This window comes from Falco cherrug, chromosome Z (genome assembly GCF_023634085.1).
Source record: "Falco cherrug isolate bFalChe1 chromosome Z, bFalChe1.pri, whole genome shotgun sequence".
Taxonomy (NCBI): domain Eukaryota; kingdom Metazoa; phylum Chordata; class Aves; order Falconiformes; family Falconidae; genus Falco; species Falco cherrug.
In genome coordinates this window covers 11,594,987-11,614,303 of record NC_073720.1, presented here as the reverse complement: position 1 = coordinate 11,614,303, position 19,317 = coordinate 11,594,987, and the positions used below count along the sequence as shown (strand labels likewise).

Here is a 19,317-nt window from a genome sequence, read left to right as displayed (position 1 = left end):
AGAAGTATAAGGCTTTGGTAGCCACTGGTGCGCTGCCTGCCTGCCGATAGGATGTAGAGAATAACATATTTTGTTTTCCTTTGCTTCCACATGCGTGACATTTGCTATTGCTTCATTAAACTGCCTTTATCTTGACCAACAAGTGTTTTTTTCATCTTATTTTCTGCTGAGGACAGCAGTGATAGAGCAGCTTGGTGGGCACCTAGCATCCAGCCAAGGTCAACCCACTGCAGCCCTGTGTGACTACTGCTGGGAGAGCAAGGGGAATACACTGAATTTGGATATGGGGAAACAGAGGGTTGGTCTGTGCTCCTGCCACCTCCTGGGATGCCCTGCTCCCCACTGTGTATCCTTGTACCTCATCAGACCCAGGGCTATCAGACTCTTCCTGCTCTGACCAGACAAATGATAAAGACACATGGCTGGAGGGGGCTGCCTGCCCCCCCAGCTCCTGCCCAGTCCCCTCATTGCCATCACGGGTTCATGTTCCCTCCGGGGTTCTGAGCTGTCTGCACCTTGTTGGAGCAAGGCCATGAGCTGGGCTTTTGTGGCCTGGAGCTGTGGCTGACAGCCTCCCCAGGCCTTCAGGGCTGTGCTGGGCAGCTCTGACATGAGTTTGGATGGGGTGTGTGTTGGGAACCAGTGAGTGGTGGTGCTTCCCCCTTAAGTCATGGGCAGGAGTGTGTCCCATGCATGTGGTGTGGGCAAAGCTGAGGGACAAGCATGGTCTTTGCTGCTCTGCAGCCCCCGTGTCTGATCACCCAGCCCTCTGGGATCTGAGACTTCCCAGGGAGCCTATGGGAGGTTCTGGAGGAAAAGAAAAGCAGGAGCTGCTGAGGGGCAAGGGGGGTGGTTTAGTCATGCTAAGGGTTTCCTTGGGCACTCTGCTGGCACAGGAGGTCATGGTGATCTGCGCACTTGGGGACAGAGGAGACTGCTGCCAGACTGAGGAGGGGGGGAGGCAGCTGGGGATGGAGGAGCAGGGAAGGATGAGAGAGAGTGTGTGCTGAGTGTTTTTTTCAGAAGGACCAAGGACCGCTTCAGGCGTTGAGGTACTACTAGCAGTTCGCATCCCCATTCCTATCCCAGCTTCTTGCCAGCTCTTCATGTGCTTTCTCAGAATCTTCCATCTCCTGCGATCATTGAGGGGAAGTGCAGTGACTTATCACAACTCTAAAATCCATGCAGTGGCATGGGGAAGCACACGGGTATTACCTCAGAAAGAGGAGCAGTGCTTCTTGAATGCATTTTGGTAACTAGGAGGGTTTGGGGAGGAAACCCTTGGATCTTGGTGTCAGGGTTTCTTCTACTGAGTACCAGAGGCTGGATACCCCTGGGGAAAAAAGGACAAAAGGCAGGAGCACTGATGCTGATGGGAGGTTCCCTCCCCAAAGAGGAAGCCTCTTGTAGCGCACAAGGTTTCACCACAAGTTTATTTCCTTCCTGTGGTTGCAAGTCTTGCAGTCAGTTACGGATGCCTGGGCTCAGAGGCAGCAAGTGGGGCTGAGATTTCAGTCCTGCCTAGAAACTTCATGCTAGCATGGCCCTGCAGTTGCTGTCTCTGAGGTTTCTCCTGGTCCTTCCATCTCTGCTGCCAGCACAGGGCTTGGAAGAACCTGATCCCAAGGTCCAAGGAGTGCCCGGGGAAACAGGTAAGAAAGGGTTCCTCCTCTTCCCTGGAGAGATTTTGCTGCTCCTCCTCCTGCAAGTTTGAGATGCATCTTTACTGCCTGCAGCCCTGGGCTGTGCCAGCTGGGGTGCCTGCTGTTTCTGGGAGACCTTAGTGGGCAGGAGCTATGGTGTGGTGTGGGTGCACTGGGGGTGCTGTGGGAAAGACAGGATTGGGCTGGATGGTTGGGGGTGGCTCATGCCCTGCACCAAGCCAGTTTGCCAGTCATTCCCTGGAGGTTGCAGGCATGAATCAGGTATGAATTCATGCATTGTGAATCAGGGGAATGGTCTTCAGGGAGCAGGATGACAGCTGTCTGTGCACGTCCTGTCCCCAGGTGTGCCCAAGGAACACTGTGCCTGCTGAGAGCAGAGCAAAAGGGAAATTGCTGGCTGGCTGGGCCTGGGCGTGGGCAGCAGCTGGGTGCCTGTGCGTGGGGTAGGTCGCAGCTGTGTGACAGTGAGACACAGCTTCTGGGTACTCAGCTGGACATCTCTTGCCTTCTGCAGTCCGGGTTTTTTGAGAGCAAAGCCTGATGCTAAGTGGCTTGTTCACCAGCATGTCTGTACTTCTTCATGGCTGTTCAGAAGATGGTCTGAATCTTGTGAGATCCTTTCTCTGCCCCTTTGGGAGAAATAAGATTGTGTTTTAAGCACTTTGATGCCTCTCAGAGTACCTTGTAGAGGCTGGAATTGGGAAGTGCTCCTTCCCAGGTACCAGCATCCTTGCCTGTAGGAACCACTGCCATAAAGCCTCCCCCCAGATCACTCAGCAAACTCCTGGGACAGGCTGTGGCTGCTCAGCCCAGAGGATGGTGAATGTGGTGAGGAAGGGGTGTGGAGGAGGAGCAGGGCTTGTGCCAGGGAAAAAGGGCCGGAGCTGTGGTAAAGCAGAGGGTGTGAATGGAGAAGGCATTGCTCATCTGCATGTCCCACTGCATGGTGGCGTGGGGCAGGAGGACAGTAGCTGAGGGACTGACTGAGCCAGCACAGGGACCCCAGAAGTGTAACAGGGACATCTCTGAACCCTGTGGTAGTGATGAACCATGGCTGGAGAGACATCCGCCCCAGCAGGACTGATGGTGCCATGGCCCATCAAGGGCAACCTGAGCTGGGGTGGGTGACATGTCTGAATGAGTGGTCAGAGGGTGTCTTCTAGTGCAGGGGTGATTTTCCTGGGAAGCTCCCTCGTGTGGGCTATGGAGGAGGTAATGTAGTGTCACTGGACACAAGGATGGATGGGGCAGATTCATGGATGAGTGATCATTGACGCTTCAGGTACACAATGAGAGCCCCATTACAGCAAGCCTTGCCTGTGGGTCGCATCCTGGCAGATGGATGGCACCTTCCCTCTCCCTTCAGGGGCTGGAGGGATTGCTGGGGAATTCTCTTCCACCAGTCACCCATGCATCACCTCATCATCTCCCAGCCCAGCTAACACCCACCTTCACCTCTACCAGAAATGTGCCAAAGGCCCCGCTGGGACTCAAGACTCCGACTGGTACCAGACCAAGAGAATTACAGGAAGAACGAAGAAGTGATGCTGAGTTGCACTGATGGTTTCCAGCCAACCTTCACCCATGTCAAATGTGCGAGGGAAGTGCAGTCCATCAGTCACGGGAAACCTGTATACAGAGAGGTTTGGAATGGAAGGGACAGCAGAGGCAGATGGATCCGCATTCGATCCAGCGTGGAGTGCATTGGTAAGGGAGGCATCAGGAGCTCTCCTGACTGCCCCACTCTGCCCTTCTTGAGCTGTCCTCCAGCTGTACCTGCACGGGAGGTTCCAGGCTGTCTGCCTGCCTGGGGAAATGGTATATGCTGCTCAAAGCGGTGTTGAGGCAGCCCCTGAGCCCACCCTGAGTCCAGCCTGTGGTTCACCAGTGGGTGGGATGTTCTTGCTGCAGGTGTGAGAGATAAGGGTTTTCTTGAGGGCTTCTGGCAAGATGGTACGCACAAGGGAGAGAGGCATGAGAGGGCTTTGTGTGGTCTGTGTGGTATCACAGTTGGGTGAGGGGGATCAGAGGGCTCTGCTGCCTGTTTCCTCTCAGACTGCGCAGCTGTGAGTACCACAGCTTGCTCCCTGTGGGTTGGTACCCTTCAGGCTCTGAGTCGTGGTGGCTACAGGCTTGGCACCATCTTCTCACAGCGTGGGGCACTGAGGTCCCCTCCAAGGGAGAACAGGACAACAATGGGCTGATTAGGAATACAGCTGAGGGGTCCCATAATTTTTGAAAACAATAGCCTTCTGCTGCTCTCCAGCTCAGCAAGTGCCCTGAGACCTGGGCCACAGCAAGAGGGCTTGGAACTGGTTCACTGCAGGAGACTGTGAACGTGGATGGTGTGGAGAGGTCTGTGGGAGGGGGAGGGGATGCTTCTTCTGTGACTCCCCCTGGGGCCAGGTTCATGCCATAGCCCAAGATTTTAGGGTGTCCCGTCTGGTTCCCATGGGTGTTTTGCTGACTTCATGTGGCAGGTTCATAGAATGACAGAATCATTTAGGTTGGAAATAACTTTTGAGATCATCAGGTCCAATCATTAACCCAGGACTGCCAGGTCCATCACTTAAACTATGTCCCTAAGCACTGCATCTACATATTTTTTAAACATCTCCAGGGTTGGTGATTCCACCACCTCCCAGGCAGCCTGTCCCAGTGCTCCACCACCCTGTCAGTGACAACGTTTTTCCCGACACCCAACCTAAACCTCCCCGGCACAGACTGAGGCCGTCTCCTCTTGCCCTGTCACTTGTCACCTGGGAGAAGAGACCGACCCCCCTGCCTACACCCTCCTGTCAGGCAGCTGCAGGGAGCCACAAGGTGCCCCCGAGCCTCCTCCTCTCCAGGCTGACCCCCCCCAGTTCCCCCAGCCGCTCCCCACCAGCCTTGTGCCCCAGCCCCGGCACCAGCCCCCTGCCCGTCTCTGGACACGCTGCAGCCCCTCTGCGTCCCCCTGGCAGTGAGGGGCCCAACCTGAACACAGGAGTCGAGGGGCGGCCTCGCCAGTGCCCAGTGCAGGGGGACAGCACTGCCCTGGCCCTGCTGGCCACGCTGTTCCCGGCACCAGCCAGGATGCTGCTGGCCTCCTTGGCCACCTGGGCACACGGGGGGCTCATGCCCAGCCGGCTGCCAACCAGCCCCCCCCAGCCCTTTTCTGATGGGTACCTTTCCAGCGTTCCTAGGGCTTGAAATAGCCCTGCCTTCTTAGATGCCACAAGGCACCAGGGTCAAATGTTGCTCCATCAGTCACTGTGTGAGCTTTGTGCATAGTATGAGCCCCTCATGGGTGCTCCAGTCCCTTGAGCTCCTGTACTCCTGGCCTTTCATGGGGGAAGCAGCTTGGGGCCCTTTTTCCCCTCATGCTCTTCCTGGGTATGCGGTGCATGAGGGCTGTTCTGTACGGTGTCCTAGAGCACCATCTCTCACTACACTTGTCAGGGAAAATGAACCTTTCTCCTGGGGTCTATGCAGAGCAGGAAAGGGCTAGGTCTTTCTAAGAGCTGCATCTATTGGACTGTAGAGATGCTGGGACCCACAGACCCCTCCGTTTTGATCCAGTGGGGAAAACTACCTTGAGCAATAGTAGTCCACACATTTACCCACATTCCTTTCTGTCCAGACTTCTGCTCCCCTTCCGGAGAGCTGGAGTGACCAGTTTAACTCTCTCTTTCTCTCCCACCCCACTGGTGAGGAGCAGGGCTGTCTGACCGCAGCACCCTTGCAAGGCTGGGAGGGGAAGGGAAGGGAGTGACCCTCTCACAATGTTTCCTTCACAGAGGTCTTCCAGGTTGTCCCTGGGACCTTGGAGATTTCAAGCACCAGCATCAAACTGAACTGGACCTGCCGGCTCCCTGACACCTGCCAGCACATGCGGGCGACCTGCCGTCTTGCAGGGCCTTCCCCCCGTCCCTGTGAAGCTGAGGAAGTGGAGGGAGAGGAGATGCTACATGGCCAGGAGGGAACATTCATCTGCCCCCCTCTGCAGCCCTTCACTGACTACACTGTCACCATCTCACTGCCGCCCAGCACAATTCTTTTCAAGTGGTTGGTCAGAACAGAGGAAACCGGTATGTGCGCAAGGGTTAGAAGAGAAGGGATGATCATGGGCTGTGCCACACGATAACAGATAACAGAGGTAGATAATGTCCCCTTTGCCCAGCAGTTCAGCATGATCATCCACTCCCTGCAGTGATGGTCCTGGAATCAGGGCTGCTTGAATCCTGTGGACTGTAGGGGAGCCCCCCGAGCACAGCATACCCCCTCCTCACTCTCCCCCTCCTCACCACACTATTGCTTTTCTTGCTGTGGTGGCACATGCAGCCTTTGTGAGGGACAAACCCTGTGTGAGGTGTCCCTTTGCAGCCTGTCCCCTGAGCCAGGAGCTGCCTGCACCCTGCTCTGGGCTCAGCCCTTCCCCACCAGCCCCGTGTGTGACCCCATCCTCCTGTGCTTCCAGTGCCGGACAAACCAAAGAAGCTGAGGCTGAGTCCGAACACGGGGTCTCTCAGGTGGAAGGCGCTGCCCCCCTGCAAAGGGGAGATCATCGGATACCAGGTACCAGGTGTGGTCTCCTTCACCTTGCCAGGCACCTCCTTGCCTGGAGCTCCATGAAGGCAGCCTGAGGAGAGTAAAGAAGGGAAAGCCATAATGACCTGTGAGATGAAAGACAAGTTGAGGGCTCCTCTTGTGGGGGATATCACAACAGTGCCTGAGGTGTTGCAATACCATAGCTGGCCTTGGGCTCATGACACGTATACACACCTCTTCCAAAGAGCAGCCTCCCTCTTGCCCTCAGCTCTTCACAGAGGCTTGGTCCTTTGCTCACGGAGGCAGCCACTGTGACATCTTGAGTGTTGGCTCCAGGTTCCTCCTCTCCTCCTCCTTGTCTGCTTTGTGGAGCCTTCCACGGCTGGGGCAGGCGCAGGGAAGGGGAGGCTGGCGCAGGGCTTTGCTCCGTCTCGGTGCGCTGTGGGCAGGTTCCCAGCGGGCGGGTCGGGGCTGCTGCCCTCCAGCTCTGTCCCCTGTCCCCAGCTGAACATCACGGCCAGGAGCGCGCGGGACGGCGGCTTGCTGCAGATGGAGCGGCTGCGGCTGAGCCGCTCGGTCACCGAGCACCCGCTGCCTGGGCACGGCCTCGGCCACAGCTACACGGCGACGCTACAGGGAGTCACGGCCATCGGAGCCGGGGCTGCGTCGCTGTGGGAGTTTCAGCCCGACGGCTTGGGTAAGGCCCGCTGTGTTCCAGACCCTCGGGGTGGCCCTGGCGTGTGCCCCGGCTGAGGCGGCTCTCTGTCCCCAGCCCGGTGGGCTCCTGGCCGCTGCGGACGAGCGGGGGCACAGGGGAGCTGTGCTCCACGGCCAGCGCTGCCCGGGGCTGCCCTGCTCCTGGCACAGCCAGCCCCGCCGCGCTGTGCTGCCTGCTGCTGCTCATCCGCTGGGTCTTGCCTCCAGACACGCCGCACCCTGCCGGCATCAGCTGCCGCAGCGTCCGTGACGTCTCCCCATCGCAAGGGACGGCCGTGCTTCCCCTCCAGCCCATCGCCCGTCCCCCCGCGGAGGTGAGGTGAGTGCAGCCTCCGGCGGCTCTGCTCTCCGCGGCCCCCGCTTGGGCTTCCCCCCGCAGCCGCCTCTGCCCCGCTCTCCCCGTCAGACAGGGCATCTCCCCCGGCCCTCTCAGCGCGCTGCCTTGCAGGGAGCACCAGCTGATCGTGGCCGCCACGCACAATGGCACGGTGGTGGAAGGCGCCTGCTCGGGGGAGCCGCAGCCCCTCAACGCCAGCCGGCAGCCCGACACCTACGTGGCCGCCGTGCTCAACCTCACCGCCCCCACGGACTTCGTGCTGGGTGCCGGGACCCACGGGCAGGGTTACCGCAACGCTGCCCTCCGCCCGGGCTGGGACTACACGGCCCTTCTCCGCCTCATCCAGCGCTCACAGGAGGTACTCGTCACGGGGGGAGGGGGGCTGCCGCTCTCCAGGGATGCTGCCAGCCGGGGACGGGACCCTCGGCGCGGTCTGGGCTGGGTGCCGATGGCAAGCAGCGGTGCTGCCCAGGCTCCGGTCCCGGCCCCTGTGCTGAGAGCCCAGGCACCTTGACAGGACAGTGTCCCCGGGGTCCTCGGCCACTGCTGGGGCATTTGGTGGTCATGCGTGGGAGGCCTTTGTCCCCAGGGAGGGTGGTGGGGAAGCAGTGGCCTGAGCTCTCCCTTCCGTCTCCTCCCACAGGCAGAGAAGTTCACCTGCATCTGCTACAGCTTCTCTCTCGGTAAGTAAGTGGGCTCCTCGCTCCCTGTGCCCGAGAGTCTCTCCTGCACGTCCCCTTTTCCCAGCCTGGCCGCTTCCCACGGAGTGGTGCTGGCCGAGCCCAGGGTCTCCTGTGGGGTGGAAGCAGCCTTTTTTTTCCCCTACGTGAGATCATCCTCTATCCCAGAAGAAACCTAAGCCCAGACACACATCTGCTCTCGCACATACCCTTTGCCATGGTTGGGGCCATTGCCAGAATCTGGCCCAGGCTGTGGCACCCACTCCTGCCTCTGTGTTAGTTGCAGGGCAGCCTCCGGGCCCTTGGCGTGGGATTGTGATTGGGGTGGTTGTGCTGTTGGCAGTCCTCCTTGTATCTGCCGGGATCCTGTGGTTTGTGCTTTCCAGGTGAGTAGGAAGGGGACAGATTCAGCAGGGCCACAGGCAACACCAGTGTCTTACTCAGGACTCCCTTTTACCTTCGCAGGAAAAGGAAGTTTTTGCCCAGCAAAGCCAAGGAAGACAATTAAAAAGGTAGGAAAATGCAACTCCCTGGACCAGCATCACAGAAAAGGCTGCAGGGCTGGGTGACAGCTGGGAGGAGAGCAGACATCTCCCAGGAGATCCTGATCCTCAGGAGAAACACCTGCACATCCTCTTCACTGACATGTCTCTCGATTTGCTCCAGCCCTGTGGTGCCGTGGATGGTCGGGATGGCTCTGCCCCCTAAGCCCCACGCAGCAGCAGAACATGGCTTCAGGTAGCACTCCCAGCCTGAAGCAGTGGCAGGGGCAAGCAAAGGCGGGATCCCAAAGGGTGGCTTGTGGCTTAGCCCTTTGAGGGACCCATGGCTGTCATCACCTCCAAGGGAGCTATCTGCTAGGTGGGGTCTCAGGAGGGTCAGGCTGAGGGACTGCTGCTCCTACCTGGGCACTGCCGAGCACCTCTGGAGACCTGTAGTTGGTCACAGCTGTGACGGAGGGGTTGGGCTGTGGCAGGTGCTGCCCTGTGCTCCAACTTGTCTCAGACACTTCTGTGCGCAGGCAGCTGTGGTGGTGGTGTGAGCTCCCCATGCAGCCAAGGGCACACAGCAGTCTCTGCCCTGGGTGTCTCTGGTCTCCACAGGTAAAGGTGGCCATGCTGGATATCAGTCAATCCAGCCCCTGCCCAGGACCACAGGAAACATTCCGAGCAGTGAGGGAGTGACGAAGAGGAGAAGGATGACCCCAGCTCAGTACCAATGGCTGCCAGGTCCCCTGGCTCTCCTGTGACTGTGACCAGCACTGGGGATCCCACCCAGTTCAGCAGAGCAAGAGGAAAAGAGGAAGCCAAGGAGTGCTGTGAGCTTTTTCTTTCCTCACCTCCTTCACCTCCCATCTTTCACTTGCTACTGTTCTAAGGCCTTTGAATGTTACTTTCTGTAGTTCCTCTTTTTTGGGTGTTGCTTTCATTTTTGCTTTCCTGGAAGCAGGAGCAGTATGCCAGATTTCCCAGTCCCTGACTCACAGAGGCTCAGGCTCAGTGATGCTCCATGCTCCTGAGATGTCCTAGGTTCCCAGCCCCTCTCATCAATCTCTGCTGACATTCAGCCAAGGCCAGGGCTCTGGTGGAGGCTGGCCTGACCACACTGCCTTTGTGACTCCGACTGCTCTGTCTGGACAACCAGTAAAGGCTCGTGGTTTGAAGGGGGCTAGCTGGCCCACTACAGCTCCTGCCTGGTCCCCCCATTGCCCTTGTGGGGTCACATCTCTCTGCAGGGAGCTAACTGCGCCTTGCTGAGGGGAGGCCATGAGCATGGCTGCTGTGACCTCGTGTCCCCAGATGGTGCCTGACAGTCCTTCTGACCCCTGGGGCTGTGCTGGGGAGCTCTCACATGAATTTGAATGGGGTGCATAGTGGGAGTCAGTGAAGGGTGATGTCCCTCAACACACATCTTGGGCAGGAGTTTGCTCTGTGCCCAGCTCTGTGACCAGAGCTGAGGAACCTGTTGCTCTCAGCTGCTTTGCAGGCCCTGTGCCAGGTCAAATGTGGAAGAAAAGTGAAGATCAGACGTCACTACCACCATGGCCAGCACAGAGTCTTTATTGGTGAGACACAACACAAAGGCGTGGAGTCAGTCCTGGCTCTGAGGCCCTTTGCCCTTGAGCAGCAAAGGCAGAACCAGTCTCTGTGGTGCAGCAGCCTCCGCCAGGACCACATCCAGGATATCTAAATTGACCCCCTACCACCTGGGATTGCCATGGTCAACCCAGACAGGCTGGTGAGGGAGCCTCTCTGGACCTGGCAGGGCTGTGGCACCTGGATCAGCATCAGGAAGAAGGAGCTCCAGGAAGGGATTGTGTGGGGCGGGAAGGACCAGGCTAGCCTTACAGGACTGGATTGTCCTTCCTTTGGCTTTTGTTGGCTTTGGGCTTCACGGTTCTTCGAAAGTAGGACAGATAGCTTGTACTTCTGAGCCTTGTGGATCTTACAGGGCTTTGATGCTGTTTGATGGCAAAACACAGTTTGGGTGCTGGGGGAGCCACCCCATTTTCCCTGGGGCTGCCTGGAGGGACAAGGCATGTGGATGAGACAGCTCGTTCTTTTCATCCCTGGCACAGACAGGTCAGGTCCTGGTGCCTCTGCTCTCGTCTGCATACTCAGGCTGTGATTCCAGGTAAATTCCTGTGAAAACTCTGGGCTAAGGGCCAGGTTCCCACTTCAAAGCCTGACCACAATTTGGAAACAGTCCAGCCTGTGCCCTCCAGACACAGAAGACCCTTGGGGTGGCTTTTCAGAGGAGTAAAGCATCCTAGGGCTGTACACATCCCTCTTGTCTCCTCTGGTTTCTATTGTTATTGATGGAGGGCTGTCAATAGAGTCAGAGGCCAGGCCAGAAATGGGCTGTGGACATGCCTCTACTTGAAATTCCCATAGGTTTCAAATGAATTCAAGTAACTGAGGGCTAGTTCGTAGCAGAGTCCATACTGCTCCTGTGGACAGAAAAATGTATGTGAGAACCTGGTACACCAACACCTACCGCAGAAGGCCAGCCTTGGTTACCAACCTCTCCCTGAGCAAGCCAGGCACAGGTACAGCCCACTCTCCTCCTCTCAGTTGGAGCCCACCTTCTCTGGCTGAGGAATCACAGACATGTGCTCCAGTAGCTGACAGCTGGGCTACCCCATTGCTTGAGCCAGCAGGTCTCAGAAAGAGCTAGTCTCCATGGCATGAAGCATCTGCTGCTCACTCCCATCCAGGGTGCTCATCTTATCATGGCCTCTAGCACCCAGACCAGGTGGTGAGGTGGGTGCAGGACAGGCATCTGAGCAGCCACCAGCGCAGCCCTCTGTTGAGCGGGCCAGGTGGACCAGAAAGGGGCAATTCAGCCCACAGGATGCTTCAGTGCCCATTTGATTCTGCAGAACCTGCCCCTGAGTGAGTGGGTATGCCCCAGCAGCAAACAGTGTTTTCAGAGGTGTCATCTGCCCCTGCTGGCCCCAGCATGATCTGAGCAGAGAGGTGCTACAGCAGCTTCTGGGACAGTCCAGGCTATGGCTCTTGCTCTGGTGTTGCCATCCCATCTGGGTTTGAAGTCAGAACCTACCACATCTTTAATCAGCTGTCTCCGCCGCTTCTTCAGCATCCTCACAGCCTGGGATACATCTACCAGGCCCTCACTTTGGATCTGCTCACACAGGAAACTAGCAGCACAGAAGATCCCGCTCCGGCTGGCACCATCCCTGCGGAGGACAGCAAAGGGAGACTTTTACTCTGAGGTCACCTGTCAAAGCTGAGCCTCAGAGGTGTCCCACCAGACCTGCAGGCTCTGAGGATGATCTTGTCCATAGATCCTGTGCCCAGCTAGCCTGTACAGGGAAGACTTCCTCCCTGAACACAGCTGAATTCACGTCCATATGTCCACCCAAGATGGAGCTGTGACCCAGTTCACTGACACAGTCTGGGCTGAGCCAGCTCTATGCCATGAGGGCTCCACCGAGAGATATCACTCACCAGCAGGTGACAAGGATATGACCGTCTTGGCTCTGCCGATGGTGTGTCTCCACCTTCCCTAGCAGACTGATGATGGTGGCAGGGTGTGGGGGAAGACGATGCTGCATGGGCCAGTCCTTCAGTTGCCAGAACCGGACTTCCAGTGCAGACTTCTTGGGCTAGTGGGAAAAAAGACACTTGGGTTGGGCAGAGAAGAATCCCGTTGGCTTCATGGAGGTAAGGGAAGATCAGTGCATGTTAACCATGCACGCTGGATCAAGGGAGCAGCTCCACATAGGGTGGCCTGGTCCCAGACTTTGCCCTTCTCCATTGAGTGCTCTGAGACTCGCAGATGGACAGAGCACAAGGTAAGAGCTGAGCACCAAGTGCAGCTCAGATGGATGTCAGTCCAGCACCCGGCTACCCATAATAGCTGTCCCCATACACCAACCACCAGCGAGATACAAAACCATTATCTATGGCTGCTGTCCTTTGAGTTGGAAGAGTACACAAATGTACCTCTGCCTTGTACCTCTGCCCACAACCTCATCCTCTTGGGACTAACCTCTCTCCCAAGGCAAAAGGCCTTGCTCTGGCTAGTGCCCTTCCAGGATCCCATCAGATCCCTCTAACTGTTGTAGTCTCTGCCATCCCTAGCTGTGACTTTGACCCTCAACCAAAGCCTGCTGACACTGGAGCCCAGCTGGTCATCCCAGCTCTTGCAAAGGCTGTTCTCAAAGGACTTCACCATCTCTGTGCAAAGAGCTCACCTGCTGCCTGTTGGTGAGGGCAAGTGTCCAGGCTGTGAAGCCAGCTTCAGGCTCCTCTGAGATCAGGTGGACATTGAAATGACCGTAGGCAGCTTGACCCTGGGTGGGCCAGAACTCCACGTATGTCTGAGGGAGAGACACACATGTGATCACACACAGCCCCAGCCTACATGCGTGGCAGAGCTCAGCACCTCATGAGGGTGTGCAGATAGCAGCCCCTCGCCCATGAGCCACTGTGTGTACGTGGATGCTCTGCCTGCCATTTGCTGGGGACCAACTCATGGTGCTGCAGCCAGAAACATAATACTCCCTCAGAGAGGTCTCCTGGGCAGGGGCAGGCAAAACTGAGGGATGCTCCCTTGCTGTGACACTGGGGACACCCCACTGCTGTAGCGTCACAGTGCTACAACTGTCCTCAGGGTCCTCCCAGGTGGACCCCACAAGCTTGCAATGGGCTCCTGCAGCAAGCAGTGCTCTCATTAGAAGAGCTGTGCAGGGGCAAAGGCTGAAAACGTGCTGCCTGGCCCCACGCAGAGCCAGGAGATGGGAGGGTCAAGCATGGGCTGCTGACCTTGTCCAGCTCCTGGACCTGGTTCAGCACAACCACCGATGTGCAGGTGTAATCCCAGACCAGAGCCCAGAAGTCCACCAGTGTGGTGGGAAAAGGCAGCTGGGTGATGATGAGTCTGTCCTCCTCAATGTATGTCTGCAAAACACACCAGGGCGTGGGGGAGGAGAAGGTCATACAATCCACCCCCCCTGAGAGCCCCTTCAACAGTGGGAACGGCCCCCTGCCTCCATCCATCCAGGGTTCTGCAGGCTCAGAGGAGAGCCAGAGGAGACCCAGGCCACACCAGCCCTGCTCAGAGCAGCCTTGCAGCCCACTGCCCCCTCAGGTCATCACATCCACCCCCTGCTCTCAGCAGGCAGAAGCCAGCCGCTGTGAGGCTGTGCAGGCAGGGCTTGGGCTGATCACGGGGGCCATCTCCTGGCATCTCCTGGCAGCATGGCCCCAGCTGCTGGGAACTAGTCGCTGTGAAGAAGCCCCTGGGCTGGGACCCCTCAAACCAGGGTGGCATGGTCTACCCCTGCCTTGAGCAGTCATGGGGTGTGTGCGTTTGCGTGTGTCTCTGCTGCTCTCAGCAGCTCCCATTCCCTGCTGGGGCCAGAGCCTTACGTTGGCAAAAACAGCGTTGATGTAACCTGGTGAGCCATCTGCGTTCAGTAAGGACATCAGGATAGGTCGGCAGGAGTCCGCTGTGGAGGCAACGGGCAGAGAGAGAAATGATGAGCCATCTTTTCCCCCTGCAGAGGGCTGGGGATTTCCCTGCATGTGTTGGGGTCAGCGTGGATCCCTGTGGCATGGGCTGGAGGGGCTTGGATGAGCAGGCACCACCAGCCCCATGGCCATGACAGCTCAGGGCTGCCTGACACGGCATGTCTGGAACACCATGAGTGGAGGCACAGCAGGTCCGTCCACCTCATTGCTCCCTGATGGCTCATCTGAGCTTTTCCATTGGGGAAGATTCAACCCAAGAACATGTTTATCTCAGGCATACCCCATGGATGCATGCCTCCAGCAAGCTCAGAAGGAAGCAGGGATGGGGTCTTGCTCTCATGGAAAAACCACCCTAATCTCTATTTATGATGACTGGACCTTGGGCAGAACTTGCCAGTATCATGGTGCTGGGGCGGGAAGCAGCCAGGCAGCATCATCCCCCCATGCTGCTCTCAGGTGCTGGGTCACAGAGCAAGGGGCTGCCCAGCCCTGCCAGCAGTACCTGGCAGGATCCCTGGCTTGCGGTTCTTGGGCTGGTTGGTGGGTTTCTCTGCTTCTCTGCATGGCAGGAGCTGGAACAACTCGGAAAATTTCTGCAAGGCCTGTAGGGATGATTCAGTCAAGCAAGTCTTGCCTGTCAGCTCCTCCCCTTCTTCAGTCACCTCAGGCAAATGCTTCCCCATCTCCATCCCACAGCTGGAGGGAAGCATTAGGGGGGGAGGCACCACAGACCAGCCCCCGCAGCACCAGACCCAGTGTACCATATATTGGTGGTACCTTGAACTCCTTCTCAAGAACATTGTTGTGCTTTGAGGTCTCAGCTTCTCGCAGGCAGCGGACATGGCTGGTGATGCTCTCCACTGGCACCCCGGTGCTGCCGCAGAGCAAGCCTTCGAGCAGCACCTCGTACAGGAATGCGTACTGCTCCTGCATCAGGATACGGGTCAGTTGTACAGTCACGAGCAGCTCCATGAGGAGCCCTGGAACTCCAGATCACCAGCTTACTGGCATTGACCCGTGCCAGGTGTGAGTCAGGTCCATCCTTCACCTTCTTGCTGTGGGGCCCTGCAGCTAGACACCTCTCAGTGCAAGCAGCCCTGCCCTGAGAAACAGCCAGCAAATGCAACAACGCAGACAAGACCATCTTCCTGTGGTTTAATGTTCCCTCTCAGACCAGACCCCTGCTCTGGGGAAGGGAACCCAGAAAACCAGTGAACTAGTTCTACAAACAGCCAGACGGTACTGTCCAGCCTAATTTCCTCCAAAGGGTGCCAGCACTGAGCAGACCGTGAGGGTGTAGTCCCTAGTCCAGGACACAGCGGCCCAGAAGATACCACAAGGGCAGACATCCTGAAAGCCTGAAGGACATGTGGACTCTTGTTCACACTCCTTGCCTACGAGGCAGCCCTTCTATACTAGGATGAGTGGTACATATTAATGCTGCTGGCACCTCAAGGTGTCTTAGGGGAACATGGAACATCACTAAGTTTAGACACAGCATTGAAAACAAGATACTGTAGTCCTCATCACCTGGCAGCTCCAGTCCCTGTGGCTAGACCATGAATGGCATGGACAGTGTGGCTTTGCATGCCACATCACTGAGAAGGGTGGAAAGCAGATCTGCAGCCTGAGAGTGTGCAGGAAGCAGGTAACTCTCCTCACCTTGGTCTGCACCATGCTGACCCGCTGCTCTCGCAGCCTCTGCACACAGTGAAACACATCTACCTTCCTCTCAGCCTTCCCCATCTTCAGGAGGAAGTCCAGGGCTATGAAGGTACCTGTGCGCCCAATCCCTGCACTGAGGACACAGAAAATTGGGGGTCAGTGCTGCCCCAGCCACCTCTGTCCCAGCACCCAAGTGCTGCCAGCCCATTACCTGCAGTGCACCAGCACGGGTCCAGCAGGTTTTTCCAACCCCGTCTTGTTCACCATCTCCACTAAGCACAGGAGTTGGGCAGAATTTCTTGGGACCCCATGGTCTGGCCACAGCAGGTAGTGAAACTGCTCCACCACTCTTAGGGGAGCACAGCCTGCCTGCAGAAAAGGAGACATGGCTGGCAGCAGGGAGCAGGAACCAGCTCAGAAGCGTGCATGGAGGGACACCAGCACAGAGTGTTCCCCTCTGGCACTCCCACTACAATCACTGCTCTGCTACAGCTCATCAGACAGTGAAGGGCAGATTCACTGAGCACGCAGCTACACAATTCACTTTGTCCTCTGCTTCCCCGTGCTGTGAAGAGTGAACTCAGAGCAGTAAATGTAGCTTGTGCCCCAGAGGAAAAGACCAAAAAAATCACAGTTCAGAGTGTTTCCATAGTCATTGAAATGCCCTGGCTTTCCCAAATAAGGTACTTCCTAAGGCTGGTGCTGCACTGAAGTGAATGTAGTCACTTTTGTTACCAGCCCATTTGTATTTTTCCCTAAATATCACATTCACTTGGCCTGAACTAACGAACTGGTATGTCCCACCATCAAGTGTTCTTGGAGCTTTACCTTTCAGCTACACTTTGCTCTGGGCAAGACAAGAAAAGACAGGAATATGTGTAACTGGAATTTCTCTGTATTGTACCTGTTTTCCCCTCCTTCCAGCTCCTTCAGTTTCTGCTTTTTTTCTGAGTCATCACTTCAGAAGTACCCATCTTGAGAAATGTCATTATGTAAGTTTTCTTAAACCATAAACTATCTGCTCAGGTTTAGGAGCTTGTAAATGACCACGGAGCTTCAATGTGTACCCTCTGCAGATTGGCCCAGGTGGCAGGCAGGCACCTTTCCCATCATCGTGGATGTACAGAGATGCTGTTTTATACTCTTTAACTGCTTTTATACCCTTTGTGATCACCTCATACAAGCCCTCAAGGATGCATGATCTGCCCATGTGCATCATCGGTCCAGACTCAGCTGGACCGGTGGAGCTGATGCATTGCCTTTGCCTGGCACAGAAATCTGGGGCCAATGCCTTGGCGTGGCACCCAGTGGTAGCAATGCTGACCTGCTAGTGCTGGACACCAGCCTCTCTTGGCCAGCAGCTCCCACCGGTTGCTGAAACTCAAAAGCATCCTGCATCCCCATCTCAGCTATACACCAGCCTTACCTTCTGCAGGCAGAAGATGCGCGTGATGAGGCCTGTGGTGGTCCTGGTGTTGCTGAGTGTCACAGTGAAGTCCCCATAGACCTGCTCCTGCTCTGGCCAATACTGCTCACACTTAGTCTGTCAACAGCAGTGAGACCACTAAGCATTAGCCAGCTCATGAGGGTAGCATTGCAAGCCAGCAGTGGTGTGGAGCTGCTCTTTGCCTTCACTGACAGCTGCACTCGAGCAAAGCAAAGCAGGCAAGGAAGCCTGGGCTCCGCAGAGACCCAAGCTGAGCACAGGCTGAGATGGTTTCTCTACCTTGTTCTGCTCCACTAAGCCTGTCAACATCACAATGACTGAGATCTTCTCCTGCCAGACCATCTGCCAGAAATCCACCACTGTCCCAGGTAAGGGGCCTGGAGGAGGAAGAAGAGAGCCCTGTGCCAGTGCCTGGGCTGTGGGTGTGTGGTGGCCTCCGGGCACAAACTGGGTGTTCCCAGGCTATGAGCAGCCCTGGGCTTCCCTCTAACTGGGACACCACACAGCCTGGGCACAGCAGAACCTGGCAGGGACTGCTGTGCACTTTGGCTTCATCACCCATGTTAGAAATTAGGACAAGGAAGAGGGAGGGCAGGTGAGCCGAGGATACGTCAAGGACTCACTGCTGCTTCAGGGGCTCCCCCATCCACATCCTCAAGAGGACCCATGAGCTGCTCCCACACTTAGTGTCCTATTTCCTGAAGAGCATTTCTGCAGGTCTGCAAAGACTCTGAGACCTCCTTACTGCATGCTGTGCAGAGCAGACTAACCCATCCCAGCTTTGCACCATTGGAACAAGCCTGTCTCTGAGTTTACTGAATGCAGACACGTCAGGAATTTGCAGGTTTGTTCCCATTGCGCCAGCCACCAAGGGGAACAAATCAGGCTTGTGCATGAAAGGTCCACGTACTCAGCCTGGGCAGTGCAGGGATCAGCTCCAACTGGCCACTGCCAAATTGCCACTTAGGCCTTCCATGCCCTGCAGTAGCTGTAGCCACCATCCAAGACAGGCCCAGGGGATACAGGGCCTTGGACCGAGCCATTAACAGCTCCTAGGCTGCTGTCCCACTTCCCCACTCCCCAAAGTACTCAGGGAAGCGACTGGCATCTCCTGAGTATGAGGGCTGGGAGCACCCACCTTGAGCTGCAATGAAGAAGCGTGGACTCCGGTAGCTCTGTGGGGGAGAGGTTCAAACAGCTCTGATCGAACAGGTGAAATATTTAACGAGGAGTGAAATAAAGGACCCCATCCCCACAGGCATCAGAGCCCAGAGCCCTCAACACAGTATGTCCCACAATTACTCCTGGCCAGCATGGAGAGAGGGTACCCAGGGGCTGCATCTTGTCTCCTGTCCCCTCACACAGGTCCCTTTTTGTTAGAGATGAGAACTGCACACAAACCCAGGGCAGCTCAGAGAGGATGAAAAGAAAGTGACATCCCAAGATCTGCGCACACTTGAGGGCAGAAAGTGCCAGACCATTGGGCCAGCCATGTGAGCAGGACTGTCCTCACCCAGCATAGCCAGACACCTCTCCTACCCTGCCCAGGCACCCCTACCCTGCTCGGGGACAGCGATTCCTTGCTACCTACATCAACATAGCTGGCATTGATGTAGCCATTCCCTGTGTCAGAGGGCTGCAGCACCACACGGCAGTGATCATCTGAAAGAGAAGGAAGGCAGGAATCAGTCAACTGTCTCTTTGAGGCAGCAATGAAGTGACTGTTTGAGGATAGGAATGTAATTTAAGAAAGTCCAGCACAGTCCACTCCCTCCTCAGCAGCACTCCAGGACCCAGGACATGTTCAGAGGTAAAGAACATCTTACGAGATGAAAGATGACATGGCACAGCAGGAAATGCAACGTGATTTTGGGGAAGACTGTTAATCACAGTCATAGAAACATTGAACGGTTTGGGTTGGAAGGGACCTTAAAGATTATCTAGGTCCCACCCCCCCTGCCATGGGCAGGGACACCTTCCACCAGACCAGGCTGCTCAAAGCCCCATCCAGCCTGGCCTTGAACACTGCCAGGGATGGGGCATCCACAGCTGCTCTGGGCAGCCTGTTCCACCGTCTCACCACCCTCACAGTAAAGGATTTCTTCCTAAAATCTAATTTAAATCCACCCTCTTTCAGTTTAAAATCATTCCCCCTTGTCTTATCACTACACACCCCTGTAAAAAGTCCCTCTCCAGCTTTCTTGCAGGCCCCTTCCCAGGTACTGGAAAGCCACTATAGGGTCTCCCCAGAGCTTTCTCTTCTCCAGGCTGAACAACT

General features: G+C 56.5%; 2 protein-coding genes across 10 annotated transcripts in view; one reads left to right on the top strand and one right to left on the bottom strand.

Moving 5' to 3' along the window:
* Positions 1-1,461: 1,461 nt before the first annotated feature.
* LOC102050740 (uncharacterized) lies at positions 1,462-9,611 on the top strand. Of its 3 annotated transcripts, none has more exons than XM_055698829.1 (11): positions 1,462-1,652; positions 3,129-3,371; positions 5,444-5,734; positions 6,124-6,221; positions 6,699-6,891; positions 7,119-7,225; positions 7,360-7,606; positions 7,892-7,931; positions 8,209-8,314; positions 8,394-8,440; positions 9,032-9,611. In XM_055698829.1, the coding sequence occupies exons 1-11, from the start codon at positions 1,541-1,543 to the stop codon at positions 9,033-9,035; spliced, it is 1,488 nt and encodes a 495-aa protein (XP_055554804.1). In that variant the 5' UTR covers positions 1,462-1,540; the 3' UTR covers positions 9,036-9,611. The 3 variants fall into 3 exon arrangements, with proteins under 3 accessions (XP_055554804.1, XP_055554805.1, XP_055554806.1); XM_055698830.1 differs by having other exon boundaries at positions 7,119-7,230; XM_055698831.1 differs by lacking the exon at positions 3,129-3,371.
* A 361-nt stretch (positions 9,612-9,972) lies between these two features.
* LOC102050566 (receptor-type tyrosine-protein phosphatase kappa-like) overlaps positions 9,973-19,317 on the bottom strand; it is a 32,504-nt gene continuing 23,159 nt past the window's right edge. For all 7 annotated transcript variants that reach the window (XM_055698822.1, XM_055698824.1, XM_055698823.1 and 4 more), the window contains 14 exons: positions 18,631-18,701; positions 18,178-18,214; positions 17,319-17,416; positions 17,019-17,135; positions 15,804-15,961; positions 15,590-15,725; positions 14,705-14,854; positions 14,430-14,529; positions 13,826-13,905; positions 13,220-13,354; positions 12,649-12,774; positions 11,900-12,057; positions 11,493-11,628; positions 9,973-10,878 (listed from right to left, as the gene is read on the bottom strand). In XM_055698822.1, coding sequence (XP_055554797.1) covers positions 10,804-10,878; positions 11,493-11,628; positions 11,900-12,057; positions 12,649-12,774; positions 13,220-13,354; positions 13,826-13,905; positions 14,430-14,529; positions 14,705-14,854; positions 15,590-15,725; positions 15,804-15,961; positions 17,019-17,135; positions 17,319-17,416; positions 18,178-18,214; positions 18,631-18,701 — 1,577 coding nt within the window. In that variant the 3' untranslated portion in view covers positions 9,973-10,803. The remainder of the gene's footprint in view (positions 10,879-11,492; positions 11,629-11,899; positions 12,058-12,648; positions 12,775-13,219; positions 13,355-13,825; positions 13,906-14,429; positions 14,530-14,704; positions 14,855-15,589; positions 15,726-15,803; positions 15,962-17,018; positions 17,136-17,318; positions 17,417-18,177; positions 18,215-18,630; positions 18,702-19,317) is intronic.

Coding starts and splice junctions, on each gene's coding strand:
- LOC102050740 (XM_055698829.1), top strand. CDS start 1,541: ATGGCCCTGCAGTTGCTGTCTCTGAGGTTTCTCCTGGTCCTTCCATCT. Junction 6,892..7,118: donor GTTTCAGCCCGACGGCTTGG/GTAAGGCCCGCT, acceptor TCTTGCCTCCAG/ACACGCCGCACCCTGCCGGC. Junction 7,607..7,891: donor TCATCCAGCGCTCACAGGAG/GTACTCGTCACG, acceptor CTCCTCCCACAG/GCAGAGAAGTTCACCTGCAT.